The sequence below is a fragment of the Mastomys coucha genome, unplaced genomic scaffold, assembly GCF_008632895.1.
Source record: "Mastomys coucha isolate ucsf_1 unplaced genomic scaffold, UCSF_Mcou_1 pScaffold20, whole genome shotgun sequence".
In the NCBI taxonomy this organism is placed as follows: domain Eukaryota; kingdom Metazoa; phylum Chordata; class Mammalia; order Rodentia; family Muridae; genus Mastomys; species Mastomys coucha.
In genome coordinates, this window is record NW_022196903.1 from 81,637,837 (window position 1) to 81,660,759 (window position 22,923).

Consider the following 22,923-nt stretch of genomic DNA (forward strand, 5'->3'; position numbering starts at 1 on the left):
TTCAAGGTTAATCCCAGCACTTGGGAGGCAGAGGCAGGCGGATTTCTGAGTTAGAGTCCAGCCTGGTCTACAGAGTGGGTTCCAGGACAGCCAGGACTACACAGAGAAACCCTGTTTTGAAAAAAAAAAATGTTTTTAGGGCCCAATAATGCCAGTGGATATTCTCATTGCTATGCTGGCTTTCATGTCAGGTGTTATCAGCATACTGACTAGAGTTTCTCCGGTCATTTGAGGTTCATCGTTTTAGGCCATTAATTCTTCAGTGCGACTTTGGGAGATGATGGCACAAGAGGAATCCATCTGCAAGATGCCTTTGTAAAAGGGCTTTCCCTTTCCTGCCTTTCTGTCATATGACGATATGCAAGTCCTTCCTTAGACAATGGAAATGTCAAAGTGCCATCTTGGTAGTAAAGAGCTGCCCTCACCAGACAACTAGTCCTACCAGTGACTTTGCCTTTGACTCCTACAATTGTGATAAATGTCAACAGGTACCTGAGGTTAATATCTCAACCTTGGTTAGTTGCTTAAGGCTTCTGCCATCACTCACATTAAAGACTGAACTAATTAGGGGAGAGAGCTGAGTCTCTGAAAATTTCCCCTTTTTTCCTTTAAACTTTTGTTCACTTAGTATTCGTATCAATATAGAGAAGGCAAACTTACTTCCTTAGACTAAGCTATAGCATACTGTTTCTTAGCTGAGAGGCCAGAGTTTTTTGCATAAGCATGAAGGAAATAGACAGGAGATAAGGAAATCGGGTGAATATGGCTAATAAGTGCCTCAAGAAGTACGCCTGCACTTTTAGATTTTCAGTCAGGCGCCCACGGTCGCCCGGTTGTCCCGGAGACGGGGTCCTTTCTGACCGGGTCCAGCCATCTTGTGGTGCTGTTGGCCAATCAGCGGTTGCGCCGTGGCGAGGGGGCGGGGCGCGTGTCGGTGGCGCTCAGCTCGCGGTCATGGAGGCGCCGGTCGTCTTGTTGCTGCTGCTGCTGCTATGTCTCGGGCCCTTGGCCCCGACGCCCGGCGGCGCCTCCTCGGAGGCTCCGCCGCTGGTCAACGAGGACGTGAAGCGCACTGTGGACCTGAGCAGCCACCTAGCCAAGGTGACGGCTGAGGTGGTCCTGGCACACCCGGGCGGCGGCTCCACTTCACGAGCCAGCTCTTTCGTTCTGGCCTTAGAGCCCGAACTGGAGTCACGGCTTGCGCACCTAGGCGTGCAGGTGAGCGGAGGGAGGAGCCGGCGAGCCTCACGCCGGATGCCCGAGGCGATCGGGATCCCTGGAGAGTTCGGGGAGGGGCGGGGAAGTTGAGGGCGTTAGGGATCCACTAGGCGTCTGGTTGTCTGGAAGGCAGGTGTTGGCGGGGACAGCGGAGAGGTCGGGGTCCGCCGTCCCTCTTGTCCGCGTGTCCTCTCGGACACGTCAGCACAAGCTTCCGAGAGTGGGGCACCGCCCACGTGGCTGCTCTGGAGCCCGAGGCGACCCCTTGGTCCCCTGGCGACCCCCTTCCACACCTCTGGAGGGTCTTGGCTGTGGCCGGGTACTTCTTTTCTATCCCCTGGACGTGCTCGTCTGGTGGAGGACTATCCGTGAATTAAGACATTATTTCCTGAATGCAGTTGACTGGTGTAGTCTGTTCTCACTAGACAGCAGCGTTCAGAAATAGAGCAGGTTTCTGGTATTAAAGTTTGTCATTCCTCACACCCGGTTAATATAAATAACACTCCTCTGAAAGCTGCTGCTTAACGCTTTCTTAATGTTCAGACAAATTGAAGTTATTTTGAAGAGTCGGCCCCCAAAGCTGTTCAGAACGGTGAAGCCCAGGTCTCTGTCTCCCCACCGCCTCTCATTGGAACACCTCAGCATTTAGCCTTCTGTACTTTTACACCTTTCAAGGAAAGAAATCGCTGGCTTTGGGGATAGAGGGACTATCCACACAGGTTACTTTTTATTACTGTTCTCATTAACTATGTTCATTAAGTGATTACCCAATTTACTAGGAGACTAGTCATTACAGTATAACATTTTTAAGCACACCACGTTCTTTTAACTGTGTGGAGCTATAAAGCTGGACTTATAATAGCCACTGAAGTGACTCCTGTCCCCTTTACATGGAAGGCTTGTTCATGCTGAAGCATGATTTTCCCCAAATATTTCTGGAAAGACATTCATGACTTCGTTTAATTTGCAGTTCCACCCTCGAATGTTTTGGATGTTCTGCCCTGTTTTGTGAAAAAAACAGTCATGACTTAATGATGACAGTCACAGTATATAATCAGATCACAGCAGATGCTTGCCACCCTGCTGTCCTGGTGGAAAATGCATACAAGTTGGGTCCCTTCACATGGCTCAGAGTATCCAAGTTCAATTCCATAGCCATCTGTAACTCCAGTTTCAGGGTACACAAACATACATGCAAGCAAAATACCCATGTACATTAAAAAGAAAAGATTAGGAAACAAGAAGGCTGCAGCAGGTATTGTAAGAATATTCGCCACCCTGTAGCAAACTTTTGAGGCATAGATATGGCTTTGGAAGTTTCTGGCTTTGGAGCTTATTAACCCCCCAAATTGTTCCATACCCTTGGGTGTTCCTGTGTTAGTTTCACAGTTGTGTTAATTGCGGAGGAAGATCAGCTTATACTTCTTACCTAGGTGAGAAACAACTGGGTGATAAACATAAGAAAGAGCACACATTGCCCCCTTGGAAACTTGGGTGAGGTGGATGGGTTACAGGAACCTTTAAAGGAGCTAGTAGGAGAGTAGGATTATGTAGTTTGAACCATCTTTTTTCTCTTTCACTGTTTTGAGACAGGTAATTGCTATGTAGCCCTCAGACTGTTTTGGAACCTGGAATCCTATCTCAGCCTCCAGAATGCTGATAGCTAAAAATGATCTTGACTGCTGATCATCTTGGTTCTCTGTTCCCTGTACTGGGACGACAGTTGTGTATCACCATTGCCTAGCTCTCTTACCTTTTATTAAGTAATGAATATTTTTTTATGAGTACAAGTAAGATACATTAACAAAGAGTTCTGAATGAGCAAGAGTGTACTTGTAGTAAGAGTTTAGTCAAAGTAATGGCATTTTAAACATTTTTCAATCTGATATCATTGAGGATGATTATATAACTAAATACTAAGATACTGAAATAGTAAAGATAATATTTTAAAAATTGCTCTTGGAGTTGGAATATAGTGATAATTGCCTATATAATTCCAGCAATTGGCAGGAGGATCAATAGTTTAGGGTCATCCTAAAGGGAGGTTGAGGCTAGCTTGTGCTATTTGGGACCTTGTTTCAAAAGAAAACAATTTCCTGTGGGGTTGGGGTGTGGTGCAGTGGTAAAGTACATGCTAAGCTGCACCAGGCTTTGAGTGCAGGTCTGAGAACAACACATAAAATTATTCTCGGTAGTATTATGTTCTCTGTTGTGTAGTTTTATTTGGTGGGCATTAGGTTAGGCTAGCCACGAGTCACTGGAGTGCATGTATGTTTTCCACAGACTGCCACAGTGTTACGCTCCAGATAACCCCTCAGGAAGCGTCAGCAACCTTTTGGAGTTACCTGGTCACATGGCTGGTGGCAGTGAAGGATGAGAGTACAGGAGTGTGCCATGGTGCCCAGCAGGGCCCTTTCCCCTAAGACCTTTGCCACGGCACCCACTCTGGTTACACATAGGACTTATGCTATTTCCTTATGTTTTGTGCTTACAGATATTTGAGTATAAAAAAATATTCAGAAAGAAGTCTTTGGACCATTTAGGAAGTGAATGTGGAGATAAGGTCTTTATGTGTTTTTGATTGATCAGGAAAATGTTTATAAGATGTTTATAGAACTTATTCTGTACACCAGTAAGTCTTTGTTTCAGGTTAAATTTTATGTTTCAGAGGAAAAAAAATATTGGGATTGGGATGTGGTTCACTGATAAAGGTATTTATTTACCTGGCCTGGAGAGGGCCCTGGGATCCATCTCCAACACCACAGGGGGTAGAAGCACTTATGGTACAAGCCTGTTGATGACAGGAGTTTGCCTGATGCAGTGGTCCACATCTGTAATTTCAGTACACTGGTACCTTCAGATGGAAAACAGACAGAGACAAATGAATCACCTGGAGACTTGCAGGCCAGTAAGCTTGGGTCCATCATGGCAGAAACAGTGGGAGAGAACGATTCCCGACAGTTGTCCTCTTACCTCCACATATGTGCTATGGCAAACATTCATATACACACATCCCACAATAACACAAAAGAAAGAAATTTTGAAGTTACATTAGTGGAAATATTGTAAGATAATTGGTATATTAGTTTCTTTACTACTGCTGTGATAAAACATCAAGACCAAAGCAACTTATGGAGAGGTTTACTTGACACTTAGAGTTTCAGACAGTCCATGATCGTGGAGCAGAGGTAGCAGGTGGCCAGTAGCTAGAGCACATCTTGACCCACAAGCAAGATGTTTAGAGCACACTGGGAATGTCTGGAGGTTTTTTTTTTTTTTTTTTTTTTGAAAGCTCAAAACCCACCCATGTCCTAGATATCAATCCTCCCAGAAGTCAAACTTCCAATTGGGGACCAAATACTTAAGCATGAACCTTTGGGGGGCATTCTCAATCAAACCACAGTTAGTTAATAATTGGCTTAAAATTTAGAACTGCAGCTGGGCAGTAGTGGCGTAAGCCTTTAATCCCAGCACCTGGGAGGCAGAGGCAGGTGGATTTCTGAGTTCGAGGCCCCCCTGGTCTACAGTGAGTTCCAGGACAGCCAGGGCTATACAGAAACCCTCTCTTGAACCCCCCCCCCCAAAAAAAAAGTTAGAACTGCAAACAAATAAGAATAAACTACTCTTTTTCCCCCTTGTTATAGATAAAGGGAGAAGATGAGGAAGACAACAACCTAGAAGTACGAGAAACCAAAATTAAAGGGAAAAGGTAAGCTAACCAAGGTGTCTCTAAGGTGAATTAACCAGATAATGGGAGAGGGTAGATTGAGATATAAACATTCCCTAGTTGTCTAGCTACACTGGAGGAGGGAATCCTGTTGAGAATGTGCCTGTATGTTGGATTGACTGGGCTGTCAGCAGAGCTGATGAGGAAAGTGGGCACTGTTTACTCAGGACTAGCAGTGAGAAGAGAAGCAGAGCTGATACTTGAAGCCAAGAAGGGGATAACATTGTCCTAAGAGAAGATGGAGAGCTTGAAGTGTTTCAGTTGTGAACATTACATAGCAATATGAGATGCAATGCTGTGAGTTCTGTGTGAAATCGTTCATGTTCTAATCACTGAGCAATAAATTCCATGGGAACATTTTTAAAAGTCTTCAAATTTTTACTAATGACTTATTGGGCCTAACAAAAATGCATTTCATGGCTTAGAAAATTCACATTCATTAGTTTACAGGCTGCACCTACTTGTTCTCTGTCATGCATGCTACAGCTGATGTCTGGAGGTTAGGGGACAACTTGAGAAGTGGTTCTCGCCTACCTTGTGGGTCTGGGGGATTGAACTCAGGCAGTCAGACTTGACAGCAGGACCTTTACCCACCGATATGGCTTCCTGACCTGAGCACTTTTATTTTTAAAGAAAAGTTTTGTTTTTGAGACAGGATCTCTTTTTTTTGTTTGTTTGTTTTTTTGTTTTTCAAGACAGGGTTTCTCTGTATAGCCCTAGCTGTACTGGAACTCACTCTGTAGACCAGGCTGGCCTCGAACTCAGAAATACATCTGCCTCTGTCTCCCAAGCGCTGCTATTAAAGGTGTGCGCCACCACCGCCCAGCGAGACAGGATCTCTTTTTAAAATTAATTAGTTGATTTTGTGTGTGATTGGGTACTTTGCTAGTATAGGTGGTTGTATACCTCTTACGTGCAGTGCCCTTGGAGGCCAGAAGAGGGCATCATATCCCCTTGGAACTGGTGTAGTTGTGTGCAGCTTTGTGAGTATTGGGAATCAAATCTGGCAGCTAGTGCTCACATTGCTAAGCCATCTCTAGTCTCCCAGTTTCCTTTCCTTTCCTTTCCTTCCCTTCCCTTCCCTTCCCTTCCCTTCCCTTTCTTCCTTCTTTCCTTTCTTTCTTTCTTTTCTCTCTTTCTCTCTTTTTTCTTTCTTTTTTTTTTTTTTAAGATTTATTCTTTTATGTTATGACTACACTGATGTCTTCAGACACACCAGAAGAGGGTGTCAGATCTCATTACTGATGGTTATGAGCCACCATGTGGTTGCTGGGAATTGAACTCAGGACCTTTGGAAGAACAGTCAGTGCTCTTAACCCCTGAGCCATCTCTCCAGCCCATCCCAGTTTCTTGAGACAGTCCTAATATAACTCTGGCTGACCTCATTGACCCTCTGTCACTAAGGAAGACCATGAATTCTTGCTCTTGAAGCCCTTGTCTTTCAAGTGCTGGGATTAGAGGTCTGTCACTTGACTGCCTCTGGTAGTTCTTACATTCTTTTTTTTTTTTTTTGGGTTTTTTGAGACAGGGTTTCTCTGTACAGCCCTGGCTGTCCTGGAACTCACTCTGTAGACCAGGCTGGCCTCGAACTCAGAAATTCACCTGCTTCTGCCTCCCAAGTGCTGGGATTAAAGGCATTAAAAGCATGCGCCACTACTGCCCTGCAGTTCTTACATTCTTGCTATTAAAACCTGAGGTGAACATCTGGACATCTGTCTTTAAAGGCTTACGTTAATATATTAAAGGTGATAGCTTTTATCTTGAATATAGAATTTACTGTGACTTTAAATATCTCTGTTTTCAGTATCTTTAATCTTTTTTGTTCTTTTGAGACAAGGTCTGTTCAGCCTTGGCTGGCCTAGAGCTTGCAATATAGACCATGCTGGCCTAGAACTCACAGAGATCTGCTTGCCTCTGCCTTTTGAGTACTAAGGTTAAAGGTGTGTGCCACTATGCCTAGCCGGTGTTTTTAATTTTAATTCTCTTTCTTTCTTCCTTCAGTGGGAGATTTTTCACGGTTAAGCTCCCAGTTGCTCTTGATCCTGGGTCCAAGATCTCAGTCGTTGTGGAAACTGTCTACACCCATGTGCTTCATCCATACCCGACTCAGATCACTCAGTCAGAGAAGCAGTTTGTGGTGTTTGAGGGCAATCATTATTTCTACTCTCCCTATCCAACAAAGACCCAGACCATGCGAGTGAAACTGGCATCCCGAAATGTGGAAAGCTATACCAAGCTGGGGAACCCCTCACGATCTGAAGACGTCCTAGATTATGGGCCTTTTAAAGACATCCCTGCCTACAGTCAGGTAGGTTTCAGAGACCATCTCACTGCCGTGCTTGGATGGGTCATGCTAAGTAGCATTCTGAAATTGTTCTGAACTTAACTTGAAGTGACTTACTCCCATTGGTTTTTTCAAGACAGGGTTTCTCTGTGTAGTCCTGGCTGTCCTGGAACTCACTCTGTAGACCAGGCTGGCCTCGAACTCAGAGATCCCCTTGCCTCTGCCTCCCAAGTGCTGGGTTTAAAGGCATGTGTCACCACTGCCCAGCTCCCATTAACTTCTTTTTTTTATTATTATTATTTTATTTATCTTATGTGTATGAGTACACTGTAGCTGTACAGATGGCCGTGAGCCATCATGTGTGTGGCTGCTGGGAATTGAACTCAGGATCTCTGCTGGCCCTGCTCACTTTGGCCCTGCTCGCTCCCACGTAATTCACTGTAGCTGTCTTCAGACGCACTGGAAGAGGGCGTCAGATGTCATTACCGATGGTTGTGAGCAACCATGTAGTTGGTGGGATCCGAACTCAGGACCTTCGGAAGAGCAGTCAGTGCTCTTACCTGCTGAGCCATCTTGCCAGTTCCCTCCCATTAACTTCTTGAGAACTGAGTTTAGAGGCTGGCAAGTGAGCATCATGGGAGAAGGCAGTGAGGTATTCTGGGTAGGGTAGTGATGGATGAGAGAGACACTGGGGTGGCTGTGTACCAGAGGCTGAGGTAAGAACCTTGGGATTGGGACTGTGGAAGAGAAAACAATTCATGATTAAAATTTTGTTGTGGGGCAAGGTGGTATAGTGGAGACAGAGGCTGGGGAAACTCTTGAGTTTGAGGCCAGACTGGTCTACCTAGAGAAGCAGGCTAGCCAGGGACACACAGTGAGACCCTGTGTCTACAGAGAAAACAACAAATCATTCACTCAGCAGTTAGGCTGCTGCTCTCTCAGAGGACCTGGGCTGGCTTCCCAGGCCCACATGGCAGCTCACAACTAACTCTGATCTTGTGGGATCTGATGCTGTCTTTCCGCCTCTTTGGGGATCACATGCCTGTGGCTCATATAGGCATACATGCAGGTATACACATAAAGTAAAAAATTATTGTGGAAAGTCTCAAAAATGTCAAAGTGGAGAACTGGACTCCTGAAGAGCCACTTGCCTGTCACCTGCTTTCATGGAGTCCAGTTACTGTTCCAAAGGCAGGGGGTCTGGGCTGCGGCCCTGGCTTGGCTGAGGCTCTCTCTTTCCCTCGTGGCAGGCGGCCTGCTGCTGAGGCCTGGGTCTCTCTCTCTCTCCCTGGGGCAGGCCTGTTTGTTGCACGGTGCCTTAATTTAAAAGGAAGCAATGTATGAATGAGTTATTTTATTGTAGGAAGGAGAAATATGCTGGTTGAGTAGAGAGAAAGAAAGGAGAGGAAGGAGAGAGAGAGAGAAAAGAAGGAGAGGAAGAAAGGCAGAGAAGAGAACAAAGAGCAGAGAGGAGAGAGAGTAAGAGTAAGAGCAAGAGAATAAGAGAGAGAGAAAGTAAGAGTGAGAGGGGAGAGAAGTGAGAGAGCAAGAGGGTGAGAGAGTTAGAGAGAAGAGTAGGAGAGTAAGAGGGGAAAGGTAAGAGAGTGAGGAGGGGGCAAACCACCCCTTTTACTGTATGGGGCGTGGCATGCCTGGCTTGTGGTCAGATGACTGTGTGTAAGGTCTAGCTAGAATGCTGGAAGTTTGAGGCAGTGTCTGCCTGATAGAGCACACATCTGCAGGGGCAACTGTGAGGGGTCTGGGCTGAATTCTGAGCCATTGGTTTCAGGCACAAATCCTTGTGAACAAAGTCCCTTGTGAATAAATTACTTTGTTCAGTGGGTCTCCGGGGTTCTGAGGTGGCTGCCCTCCTGGACTCCGGCTGTCAGAACTGCCCACTGCCCCACAAGTTACCAGTGCTCCCTCCCTCCCTCCTTTTTAAATTTTTGTTGATGTTTACTTTGTTTAGTCTGTGGAGATCAGAGGACAGCATGCTAGCGTCACTTCTCTCCTACCACCGTGTGGTTTTGGTGACTAAGCTCAGGTTGTCGGTGTGATGACAAGCGCCTTACCTGCTGAGCCATCTCCCTTCTCCCACTTTCTCATTATATTTGATCTCTCTCTTCCTTAGCTGCTTTTCCCCTTGCTCCTCTACTTTCCCTTTTTACTCTCTCTTTTTTTAATTGAGGAAAATAAATATTTTTATTTAAGAATTTTATACAATATATTCTGATCATATTCACCTTTTGCTCCTCTCCTTAACTCTTCCCAGATCCACCCTACTTCCCTATCCCCTAGCTTCATGTCCTTTTGTTTTGTTTTGTTTTGTTTTTATAATCCATTGAGTCCAGTTTGTGGTCCATACACATTGTGTGTGGAGCCATTTACTGGGGCCATAGCTCTTTGGTTAGGGGCAGGAGCTTATGAACTCCTTCCCACTCCATGCTGGAACGCTGACTGCTGGAACGCTGACTGCCTTAACCTTGTGTGGTCCTTTTTTATTTATTTATTTTATATATGTGAGTACACTGTCACTGTCTTCAGACACACCAGAAGGGGGAATTGGATCCCATTACAGATGGTTGTGAGCCACCATGTGTATGTGGTTGCTGGGACTTGAACTCAGGACTTCTGGAAGAGCAGTCGGTGCTCTTAACCGCTGAGCCATCTCTCCAGCCCCCTTGTGCAGTTCTTACGAGGCAGCCATAGCTGCTGTGAGTTCAGGAGAGCTGTGCTTTAGTCATATCTAGAAGTCACTGTTTTGGTTTGGGCTTTCCTAACCTCTAGCTCTTACCTTCTTGCCAGCCTCCTTCTCTGAAGGTCCTCTGCCCCGCCCCCTTTTTTTCCTTTAAATTTTTTTTTTTTTTATTTTAAATTATTTTGGTAAGGTTTCTGGAAACAGGGTCTTTCTCATGCAGTTCTTTCTGACCTGGTACTTGCTATGTATGTAGACTGGCCTTACTTCCTTAAATCTGGCAGTCCTGCTGCAGCTCATTCTCACTTTCTTGCTGAGTTGGGGATTACACCCAGGACTTCACATATGCTAGCAGTGTGCTGCCACTGAGCTGAGCACTGGCTCCACAGAGTCCACTCTGCTCCTGGCTTTTTGTAGCACAGGCTGTTGTATCAGCCTCTGGAGTGCTGGGATTATAGATGGATAGCACCATGCTCGACTAGAGAGGATAGTAATAGGAGATATTGCATAATTCTTTTGCTTAATAACTACATTGTAAGCCTTTTTCTTGTAGCCCATTTCTCTTGGATTCTGCCTTAGATTATTTATCAGCTTGTCATAGATGAATGGCTAGGATTTTGTTTTGTTTCTTATTTAATCCATTAATGGACATTTCTTTGCATATATTCTCAGTAATAGATTTTGGGAGGGGACAGACAGGGTCTCATGTAGTCTAGGAAACTAGCTATGTAGTTGAGGATGACTCAAAATTCTGATCCTGCCTTTACCTGCCAAGTTCCGGTATTATAGGTATGCATTAGTATTCTGGGCTCAGAAATATTCTTTTTTTCTTCTTAGCCAGGTGGTGATAGCCATGCCTTTAATGTCAGTATTTGGGAGGCAGAGGCAGGTAGCTCTCTGAGTTCGAGGCCAGCCTGATCTACAGAGTTTCAGGACAGCCAAGCCAGGGCTGCACAGAGAAACCCTGTCTTGAAAGATCAAAACAAAATGAAACAAAAACAAGAAAACAAAACAAAATCCCTTTGTATTTTGTGAGAAAATGTGTGTGTGTGTGTGTGTGTGTGTGGTATGTGTACAGGTGTCTGATGTCTGGGGCCAGGTGAATGTGAACTGCCAACCAGTAGGGGGCTCTTTAGCTGTTACCTCTCTATAGTCCTAACATGCCCCGCCCCTTCTCGTTACTGTGCCTTGTAAATATGTCAGTCCTTCCTCTGTCCTAGACAGGTGGAATTCCAGCTGAGTTCCCATTCCTAGCTCAAACACAAACATTTTAAACTGGGAATGATGACAATTGCTTGTAATAACTAATACTCAGGAGGCAGATATGACAGCTACGTGTTCCCTGTTCCAAAAATAGAAGAAAAGCCAAGAACATTTTAAAAATATAAGTAAATTTGTATGTGAGCATGTGTGGGCATGTGCGTTTGAGTTTGCTCATGTGTTTGTGTGTTTGGGATTGAACCCAGGGTCTTAGGTATGCTTAAGGATGGGTTCTCTCAGTGAGCTGCACCTATGATTCCAGCAGTATGAAGCTACCGTGCTTACAGTACTGGTACTGCGTGGTGTTAAATAGAATTCTGAATTGAACCTTAAAAGATACAGCTATAGAGTGAGAGAGTAAGGGAGTTTATACACAACGAAATACCTGTTTACACATTTCATGAGATTTGGACAGAAGGGTATTTTTCTTAACTTTTAATTTTATAATATTGTCTTTCTGTAGTTATGGGCATGTTCATAAAAGGGCATTGGATTACTCAGTGACCAGAGAGACAGCAACCCCACTCCCCATTGAATGTTGGGCCTTTGTGACTTGGCAGGCACTCGGCTGCCATTGACCTGTATATACATATTCCCAACCCCAGAGAGACTTTTAAACTTTATTTAGTGTGTGTGTTTGTTTATGTATGATGTATGTTGGTATGAGTACCATAGCACGTGCCTGGAGACCAGAAGACAACTCTTGGGAGTCAGTTCTCCTCCACCATGAAAGATTGAATGCAGCAAGTGCTCTTACTTGCTGAGCCATCTTGCTATTCCTACTAGAGATTAAATCAAAACAAAGTTAACAATGGGAGAGCTGGCAGAGAACTTGAGGAGTTACTGAAAATATAGATGTAGATTCTGTTGAATATTATTGGGAGATGATCTACTTAAATTACACAGACGCTTGGAGGCAGGCTTTCCACACATTGAAGACTCGGTATTGTTTCTTATGTTTTTCATCTAGAGCAAAGGCTATGGAGATTGCTGAACCTCCGCCCATTATATTTATTTTGTTTTTAAGGTTTTTGAGACAGGTTTCTCTGGGTGTCCTGGAATTCCTTCTGTAGAATAGGTTGGCCTCAAATTCAGAGATCCACCTGCCTCTGCCTCCAAGTGCTCGGAGTAAAAGTGTGTGTGTGGCAGCTGGGCTGGAGAGATGGCTCAGTAGTTAAGAGCACTGGCTGTTCTTCCAGAGAGGCTGGGTTCAGTTCCCAGCACCCAGCTCACAACTGTCGGTAACTCTAGTTCTAGAGGATCTGGCACCCTCACACAGCCATGCATGCCGACAAAACATAAACGCATGTAAAGATAAAAAGTATGTGTCACCCATACCAGCCATTCTGTTTCCTAGGCTGGTCCTGAACTCATGGTGATCCTCGTGCCTCAGGCCTTTTGTGTATTGGAATTATAGGCAAAAAAATGACAACAAAAAAAGGTGGGAGTGGTTGATGCAGACCTATAATGGTAACATTCACCAGTCAGTGTCAGGAAGGTGACAAGTTTGAGAGCAAACAAGAAAAAAGAAAAGTGGTTAAGAGGATGTGCCCTTTGAGAGGACCTGAGTTCATTTCCCAAAACCCATATCTGGTTGCTCACAACCTCCTGTAATGCAAGATCTAGGAGGTCCAGCACTTTCTTCTGGCTTGAGGGGTGTGCCCACACATATTGGCACATATGCAGGGTTTCTCTGTTGCCAAAGCTATGAACTGCTTGTTTCCGTCCTGTCTAGGACACTTTCAAAGTACATTATGAGAACAATAGCCCTTTCCTGACCATCACCAGCATGACCCGGGTCATCGAGGTTTCTCACTGGGGTAATATTGCTGTGGAAGAGAACGTGGACTTGAAGCACACGGGCGCAGTACTGAAGGGGCCTTTCTCCCGCTACGATTACCAGAGGCAGCCTGACAGTGGGATCTCCTCCATTCGCTCTTTTAAGGTATGAGTGGCCAGCGTGCTCACTGTGGGAACTGTGACTTTATCGGTGTGTCCTTTCTTTGGCTTTTTTGTTTGGGGGGATTAACTAACGGTGATGTTGAATATCACTGTTACTCAGAAGAGTCTTTAAAGAAAAAAGTTCTAGGGCTGGAGAGATGGCTCAGCGGTTAAGAGCACTGACTACTCTTCTGAAAGTCCTGAGTTCAAATCCCAGCAACCACATGGTGGCTCACAACCATCCACAATGAGATCTGACACCTTCTTCTGGTGTGTCTGAAGACAGCTACAGTGTATTTATGTATAATAATAAATAAATCTTTAAAAAAAAAGTTCTTGTGTTCATGTAAATAGTCATATATATATATGTGTATATATATATATATATGTATATATATATATACATATATATATATATATAGTGCTTTTTTTTTTCTCTCTGCAGCAGGGTTAGTCTGGAATTCCCTGTGTAACTTAGACTGGCCTTAGACTGGCCTTGAACTCAGGACACTTTTGCCTTGGCTTCTAAATGTTGGGATTACAGACATGTGCCACTGTGGCTGGCCCCATATCAGTGGCTCTCAACTTTCCTAATACTGCGTGTGACCTTATAATACAGTTTCTCATGTAGTGGTGATCCCCCCAACCATAAAATCAGTTTTACTACTATTAAAAATTATAAAATCTGTGTTTTCAAATGATCTTATATAACCCCTGCGAAAGGGTTGTTTGACCCTCCAAATGGGTTATGACCTACAGGTTAAGAACCCCCTGACCTAGACTGGTTTTTCTGTTTGTTTGTTTGTTTTAGAAAATTTCAATAAAGAAAAAAATCATATTCATGGTCTAAATTCTAAAATCATCACCTAAACATTTTTTTGTTGTTTTAAAGATTTATTCTGTGTGTGTGCATGTCTTGTGCAAGTGTATGTGACCTACCTGAAGAGGCCAGAAAACTGTTGGATCCCTTGAATCTGGAGTTAGAGGCATTTGGGAACTACCTGACATGGATGCTGGGGTCTGAACTCTGGTCCTCATGATTGAGCAGCAGTGCTTGTAACTGCTCAGCCATCTTTCCAGCCCTGCTGTTTGCTTTTTAAGATCGGGTGTTTTGTGACGATGCTGACCACTAACTTAGTATGTCCCAGAAGGTGGTCTTGAGATCCTTGGTGCTGCCTACCTCTCAAGTGCAGGCTACACTATTACATTGCAGAGTTGAGGTTTATTAAAAGACTTTAAAACTTACATTTATTGACTTAACTGTTGTGTGCTTGTGTGTGATGTGTATGTAATGCAGATTTTGAATATAAGGGCTAAAAGAATGAAAGAACTTTTCATAGGAAAGACACAACTGAAAAGCGTAGGTATGATCTTCTCTCAGTCATCTACATGATAAAAAAGATTAATAGTTTGAATGTACCTTTGTCTTATAAGAGAAACCTTATAAATATTTTTGTATATTTACATATTACTGAAATGCTCACTATGAACAAGTGTTTGTCAGTATGCTTGGATGTGTAAGCATATTAGATGAAGAACTTTGTAACTCAACCACTAGTAATTTGATAGATTTCCTTTTTCATAACTTCACTATTAACAAGGGGATTTGCAAATCTTGTTTGCTGTTAAGATTTATCTACTTATCATCCTTGATTAAGAAATAGATGTGCTATCTAGACCTTCTGAAACCTTGGGGAAAGTTAAGGATCTTGAAGTTTACAGTCCGAGATCTGGTGCAGGCTGTGTTTCTGCAGAGGTTCCTAGGGTTTCTAGAAGGCATCTCCCCTCTCTTGCAGACCATCCTTCCTGCTGCTGCCCAGGATGTGTATTACCGGGATGAGATTGGGAATGTTTCCACCAGCCACCTCCTTATTTTGGATGACTCCGTGGAAATGGAAATCCGACCTCGATTTCCTCTCTTTGGAGGGTGGAAGACACACTACATCGTTGGGTACAACCTCCCAAGCTACGAATACCTCTATAATCTGGGTGAGTGGTGCACAATAAGGATAGGATTGCAAAGGCTAACTTTTTCTTTAACTTCACCAATGTTTGTATGTAAGGAGAGTATTCTCTTGGTATTCTTAGAAGGGTGAGGTACCAGTGCTTTTGTGAATTGGAGTAAATTACAGTTGTGAATGCAGTGCCTGCACATGCTGTCAGTTCAGTTACACTGTCTGCTGCTGAGCAGAGCTATTTACATTTTTAAGGTAGTTTTTGAACTACCTTTCCTCTCAGTTATTTTACATTTATTTATTTGTGAGTGTGTACATGCCATAGCACATTTGTGGATATCAGAGTACACTTTAGTGGAGTTGGTTCTCTCTTATTTGGTTTTTAGGTGTGGAACTCAGTTTGCTAGCACTGGTAGCAAGCACTTTTACCTGCTGAGCCATCTAACTGGCCCAGCTCACTGCTCTTTGACCACCTTTATTTTTTTGTGTATTGTTGGAGGCTGAATCTAGGGGCCTCATATATCTAAGTAAATGTCACTAAGGCATACCCAGCTCTTAATTAGAGGTCATTATTATTATTATTATTATTTTTTAAAAAGCCCAGAAATAAGAGGAATAAAGAAAAGCTTTAATACCAGGCTTGGTGTCACATAGCTACCTTTAATTCTAGTACTTGGAGGCAGAGGAAGGTAGAAGCAGGCTGATTTGTTACAGGCCAGCCTGGTCTACATAGTGCTTCTGGGCCAGCCAGTGCTAGTGAGACCCCGTCTCTAAAAACAGAATCCATGATTATAAACATTCTGGCATATGTTCTTTTTTGTTTTGTTTATTTTTCTAGGCCAGGTTCTTTATAACATTGGCTGTCCTTGAGCTGGCTTTGTAGAACAAGCTGTACTCGAACTCACAGAGATCTATCTGCCACTGTCTCCTGAGTACTGAGAGTAAAAGCTTGGTGTGTGCGTGTGCGTGTGCGTGTGCGTGTGTGTGTGTGTGTGTGTGTGTGTGTGTGTATGTGTGTTTAAATTACTGCTTATATAGTTTTAGATACTATTTAAGTTTTGTCCTTTTAAAAATACATTCCTTAGTCCCTCAGTTTATAGATTTCTTTCCCATTTCTTTACAATTTCTCTTTGAGTCTTTTGCACTGCAGCTTGCTGTCTAGAGTTCTGATTGCTCAGTCTGTACAGTGAATACCCTCTGTCTGTCCTGTTTCCTGAAAACTGACAGATGGCCCTTGTCTGAGCGAGGTTTGGCCTGACTGGGGTCTCAGATGCCCATTCCTTAGGAAGCAGCTTGTGTGCTGTCTTGCCTTTGTGATGCTCAGATAAACCTTTGCTCTAATTGATTTACTGAATAGAATTGATAAGGGTTCTTCTTCCCTTGGTTCATGGGCTGCAGCTGCTGTGTGGAAAGGGATTCGTGACCTGTTACTGATTGTATTCTGTGTCCCTCCCTTTCTTTTCCTCTCTCTGTGCTGGGGTCAAGCCTTGAGCAAGTATACCACTGAGCCGTTCCAGCTCCAGTTTCTTCTCTCTCTCTTTCTTTTCCTTTTTTTTTTTTTTTAAAGATTTATTTATTTTATGTATGTGAGTACACTGTTGCTCTCTTCAGACACACCAGAAGAGGGCATTGGACCCCATTACAAATGACTGTGAACCACCATGTGGTTGCTGGGAACTGAACTCAGGACCTCTGGAAGAGCAGTCAGTGCTCTAAATCACTGAGCCATCTTTTCCAACCCCTGCCCCCAAACTTGCTCTAGTTTCTAAGTCATTTTTATAATTAGAAATTTGTAAACAGTGTACAGGGTCCATTTATTTCTTTGCTAGTATTCTATTTGATGTGTATATTCATCTCCCTTTAGTACCTCTTCAAATTAAACTTCTGAATTTTTGACATGGTCCTATCTCTTTTAGCTTCTTCACTGTCTTATAAAAAGATTAGCTTCACTGTCTTATAAAAGAAACAGATTATAGTTTCTGCTCCAGATCTTATATCAGCTATGTCTCCGAAAAGCCTTGGTTTGCTCTAGTAAAAATAGTATTTGAGTCTGTAATATGAGAACTAAGGATGTTCATTGCTCTGAGCTTGCCATTGTCTATTCCTTTCTGCTGTGGAACTTAATGTACATTTTATTTCTCTGTAAAACATTAAGCATCTACAGTGCATTTGCTTATATATTTCATGTCTTATTCCACAGGGAAAACCTTGGTTCTGAAGAGCACAGGGTGTGACAGGATTGTAGGGTAACAGAGTTCTGTAGCTAGTCATTCATTTCTCTCATAATTTGTTAATTTTTGAGATGGTGCCATTCTTATTGTGTAGCCTAAATGGATCTAGAACTTGAAATCCTCCTGCCCCAGCTTCTTACTCTTAATGCTGGAATTACAGGCATATTTGTCTTCTATGTTCTCTCTCTCTCTGTGTCTCTCTCTCTCTCTCTTTCTCTGTCTCTCTGTTTCTCTCAATTATATTATTTGCTGAACATGGTGGCATATACTTTTAATCCCAGCACCTCAGGAGGCAGAGGCAGGCAGATTTCTGTGAGTTTGAGGCCAGCGGGTCTACAGAGAGTTCCAGGATAGCAAGGGCTGTTATACAGAGAAACCTTGTCTCAAAAAACCATAAACAGCCGGGCAGTGGTGGCGGCGGCGCACGTCTTTAATCCCAGCATTTGGGAGGCAGAGGCAGGCGGATTTCTGAGTCCGAGGCCAGCCTGGTCTACAGAGTGAGTTCCAGGATAGCCGGGGCTACACAGAGAAACCCTGTCTCGAAAAACCAAAAAAAACAAAAAAAAAAAACCCCAAAACCAAAAACCAAAACAAAAGAAAACCCATAAACCAACAAACAAACACATTGTATTATTTATATGTTTGTTTTGTGTGTGTGTGTGTGTGTGTGTGTGTGTGCGCGCACGCGCCTTTGCTGCAGCATTTATTTGAAGGTCACAGATCAGCTTGAGGAAATCATTATTTTCTTTCACATGGTGAGCTCGAACTCAGGCCATCAGGTTTGGTGGCAAGTGCCCTCACCCTGCTGAGCTGTCTCTACAGCCTGCATCTTTACCTTTTCTAAGGCTGGTTTCTGGTATGAACTTGAAGTAGGTTTATTAGGACATCCTTTGCATGGTTCAGTTCTTTGTTACTCTAATGTGGCATCCAAGCTTGCCTTCTGAGCTTCCATGGTTTCTGAGGCTATTGCTTAGTGGCAGGGTGCTTCCCTAGCATGTGTGAGGTCCTGGTTCCAGTTCCCAGTACTGTTTGCAGATGGTGTGGAAGAAACTGCTCACGTGGCTATTCTACATTGTACAGTTTTTTATTTCTTTTCAGAAGGGCTGTTGAGGTAGCCTTGTGAACTTTTCAGGGGCTAGACAGCTAGGATGTGGGGATCTCTGCAGGCTGTCTCTCCTGCTGAGCCAGGGACACAGCAGTGGCATTCATTTGCTCACTTGGCTCTCTGGAGAAACTTATCTGTTGGAGTTCTTCTCTCCTTGGTCCCGTCAGTTGCCATGTACCTCCCCCCTGCTCTCTCCATCACTGACACTGCTCGACTGCAGGTCTTGTGGCTGATGATGTGTTGTGTGAACTTTTTCCCTGGGATGGAGAGGACCAGGCCATGTCTATTAACCGCCCCCTTCCGCTATAAAGTCTCAATGACAAACAATGTTAGAGTCTACCCTGGGGAACCAGTGTTTAATGGACATATAGAATCTAGGTGAGGGGCTACTGGCAGTGTATGGGTGACCCTAAATTAGCTACACTGGAAAGTCAGCATGGATGATGGCTTCCCATAGCTATAAATAGAGAGCCTCTTTTCTCTGATTTTCCTTTTATAACTATTCTAGTCTGTCCCTGGGAGTCCCTGAGGCTGCTCTGTACATTAGGGCATAATATTATACAACTGTCTGAGGTGTGGATGCCCAAGTGAGGGTCCCATCACCCTTCTCCTCCTGTGAGGTAATGTATGACGTCTACAAGCACAGCTGAACTGAACTGGAGAGAATGCATGGTGCTGTGTTTTAATGGTCCTAGGATTTTGATGTTGCTGCTTAATTTTTCTGCCTTCTGTGGAGATTGGAAAAGAGCCAAAATCAAAAAGCCTGTGCTGTCCCCACTAGCTCTCATCCTACTGGCTCTTGCCCACGAACTCTTGATAACACCTCTCCCTTTGTGTAAGAGGAGAAAGTTCATATCTTATAATTTCCTATCTGCCATCTTGTATTTTGCTCACACCATTGCATTGATGATTTTCAGGTGACCAGTATGCACTGAAGATGCGGTTTGTAGACCACGTGTTTGATGAGCAAGTTATAGATTCTCTGACAGTGAAGATCATCTTGCCTGAGGGAGCCAAGTAAGGCAGTGTTCCTTTCCTCTATACACCGCATCCTTGATAGCATCACCCTGCTGCCTCATGAGGGCCTGCGCTCTAGGGGCACAGTGGAGGTACTCATTAAATAGCTTTGACTGGGAACCCTTTCTATGGAACCTTTTGACTAACGCTAGAAAAGAAAAATTAGAGGGCACAAGATTTACTTAGGAAACTTTCCAAACACATAGTGTCTTCATATGCCTGGAGCAGAAGTCAGAGTTTTCTCAGTAAGACAGAGTAATGGTTTCAGTCTAACGCCAGGGAAGAATGTGGATGGAGATGAGCCTGGAGGATATCAAGTTAGAACCCAACTGGACTACGTAGTTCCGGGCCAATCTGGGCTACATGTAGCAAGTGCTTGTCTTTAAAAGAAAAAAGTATATTCTGTGCTGTGCTAACAGTTCAGCTGTGGTTCCATACTTTCCTATCTTAGAGTCTTTTGTAACAAACAGGAGGAGTCATTTTTGGTCAGTTTGGGTAAGAGATAGCTGATAAAGTGAGAGTTTAACTTAGAGCTAGGTTTGGAAACAAAGGAACGAAGGTCAAGACTGGAGTTGTGTATGTAGTTCAGTGGTAGAGTGCCTGCTAGACTGTTCATGAGACTCTGGGTTCAAGCCCCAGTACTGCTGGTGTGTGTGCTCACGGGAGAATCGCTGACCTGAGGAAGGAGCCGGGGGCAGCTGGAGGAATCCATTTGGTAGGAGCAGATGGGCACTTACAGGGCTCCTGCCCTTAGTGTGAGCTGCTTATACTTTTGTGTCACTTTATCTAGTTTCTGGTCTCTGTTGGTTCGTAGATCTACTCAGGATGATATGTGCTTTGACTGTTCATGGGAGGGATTATTCCTTCAATCTAAAGTATTGTGATACTATTCTTATGGGGACTTTAATCCTGACCAGAAAGTATTGTATGTTCCCTAGTCCTGAAAGAGACTGATTTGTGCAAGGAAAGAACATTCCTAATAGCTCCCAAGGCACTCCTCAGGTTCTGGGAGACTCCTGGGTGGACTGCACTGGGAAGCTGTACACTATCTTCATGAGCACTAAAGGAGATGTGAGTTCAGTTGTGGGCTGACAGTGAGTCAGCAGGAGGGAAGGACTGCCACATGCCTGCAGTAGGCAGGGTGAAGTGTGTGAATTTAGCCTCTTGAAGCCCCTTAGTCTTAGAATTCTGCAGCCCACACCCTCCTCTGATGGGGCTGTAACTGTGTTGTGTGTGTGTGTGCGTTCCAGAAACATCCAGGTAGACAGTCCCTATGATATTAGCCGTGCTCCAGATGAGCTGCATTACACCTACCTCGACACATTCGGCCGCCCAGTGATCGTTGCTTATAAGAAGAATCTCGTGGAGCAGCACATTCAGGACATTGTGGTGAGTGGCTCTGCTGTTTGGCTGTTGGCAGTGGCTTTGGGTTGTGGACTTGAGCTGGTCTTCTGACACCTTCCTCCTGGCTCACAGGTGCACTACACGTTCAACAAGGTGCTCATGCTGCAGGAGCCTCTGCTGGTCGTGGCTGCCTTCTACATTCTGTTTTTCACCGTCATCATCTATGTCCGTCTGGACTTTTCCATCACCAAGGTATTCTGCTCTCTTCTTCTAGTCCTAATGCCTTCATGATGTGTCACACACATCTCCACCGAAAGCCACACAAGACCTTGTGGTTTTGATTTTTTTGTTTGTTTGGTTTTTGTTTGTTTGTTTGTTTGTTTTGAGACAGGGTTTCTCTGTGTAGCCCTGGCTGTCCTGGAACTCACTCTGTAGACCAGGCTGACCTCAAACTCAGGAATCTGCCTGCCTCTGCCTCCCAAGTGCTGGGATTAAAGGCATGTGCCACCATTGCCCGACCTTTGTTTTGTTTGTAGAAGCAACCTGGACACTAGGTGAGGTCAGAAAATAGTTGAATGATTGGTGATGGTTATTCTGCTGTTTTGCTCCTTGTTACTCTTCTGAACATGGAGGTGGGTGCCCCCTTGGCCATGTCAGCAATACTTTCTGTCCCTTCCCCAGTGGGAGCACGCTCCTTGTGAGAAGATGACATAAGAGTTCAGATCCCACTGACATGGGGTAGTCTACTACCTTCTTTCCATCCGTGGAGTTCTGCTTGCTAATTGAAGGCCACCTTCCCTGGGGCTGTGGGGCGTGGAAGTGTCTTCAGGTCATCTTTGTCTCTTTCCTTTCCTTCGGCTCCATCCTTTCTCACTATTAGCAATAGTACTGTTTTATAAGGGAACCTGAAGCCCTGTCCTAGGCACCAGAAGCATCCTATTCATGTAGTGTTCTAAGGATTTATTATGTAAAAGTAACTTGTGTCCACCAGACCTAAGCCAGCAGAGTTGTTGCATAGGCCTTGTCAGGATGAATAGTGAGAGGATCTATACAGGGTGGGGCCTCTAAGGGATGTTAATGGTAGGAAGAGTCTACGATGTTTCCTGAAGTCCTCTAAAACCTTAGGAGTGACGCCTGATGGTCTCCCTGAAGTCTTCCATGACTGGAGCTGAGCTCTTGTGCCAATTTCATGCCTCAGTCTACCATTATTTTCCTGGTTATATCCATGTGCCTAGGGAACAGAAAAGTGATGCTTGCTGTACCTTGGTGCCTCCTCCAGTCTTTGAGCCTAGTCCTCATTGTCAGAAGGGGTTGACTCCTGGTTTTCTGAGGTGACCTCTGTTGGCTTGTGGCAGGTAAGTCAGAGTGAGCCTGATGATAGACATGGTGTCTCTCTACCTTCCAGGATCCAGCTGCAGAAGCCAGGATGAAAGTGGCCTGTATCACAGAGCAGGTCTTAACCCTGGTCAACAAGAGGTTAGGCCTCTACCGCCACTTTGATGAGACTGTCAATAGATACAAGCAGTCCCGGGATATCTCTACCCTCAATAGTGGCAAGAAGAGCCTAGAGACAGAGCACAAAGCTGTGACCAGTGAGATTGCTGTGCTGCAATCCAGGCTGAAGACGGAGGGCTCTGACCTGTGTGACAGGGTAAGTGTTGAGTGTCATGAGTCACTTTTCTGTGGCCACCACACTGCACTCCAAGGACTGTTTCTGGTTGAAAACAGCATCCATCCCACTCCTTGGGCTAAACGAGGCTCCAGTGGCTCTCCCATCCTCCCATGTGCAGAACCACAGGCTCATCGAGTGCTTTCAGTGCTTGTGGTGGGACAGAAAGCTTCCTGGTATCTGTAGGCTGGCTTGGAGTTCTGCAGCTCTGTGTCCATGTGACTGGCAGGGCAGTGCTTCTCCTCCCAGATGCTAGTCTTCAGCTCTAGGTGGCCATGCCTGTAACCCCAGCACTCTGGAAGTGTGTATTTTCATATGACATCCACCCAGGCCACATAATGAGATGAAGATCTTGTCTTTAAAAAAAAATCTATCTATCTATCTATCTATCTATCTATCTATCTATCTATCTATCTGTCCCGCGCTATCTCCCGCCAGCAGGAACAACGCGGCACACACAGGATCCTTCTGCAGTAC

At 44.5% G+C, this 22,923-nt stretch overlaps 1 protein-coding gene across 1 annotated transcript in view; it reads left to right on the top strand.

The window, feature by feature from the left end:
- Positions 1–899: 899 nt before the first annotated feature.
- Rpn1 (ribophorin I) overlaps positions 900–22,923 on the top strand; it is a 25,321-nt gene continuing 3,297 nt past the window's right edge. Inside the window, exons 1-9 of the mRNA XM_031382489.1 lie at positions 900–1,218; positions 4,863–4,927; positions 6,947–7,253; positions 12,920–13,129; positions 14,922–15,114; positions 19,334–19,433; positions 20,684–20,822; positions 20,910–21,029; positions 22,183–22,428. Coding sequence (XP_031238349.1) covers positions 955–1,218; positions 4,863–4,927; positions 6,947–7,253; positions 12,920–13,129; positions 14,922–15,114; positions 19,334–19,433; positions 20,684–20,822; positions 20,910–21,029; positions 22,183–22,428 — 1,644 coding nt within the window. The 5' untranslated portion in view covers positions 900–954. The remainder of the gene's footprint in view (positions 1,219–4,862; positions 4,928–6,946; positions 7,254–12,919; positions 13,130–14,921; positions 15,115–19,333; positions 19,434–20,683; positions 20,823–20,909; positions 21,030–22,182; positions 22,429–22,923) is intronic.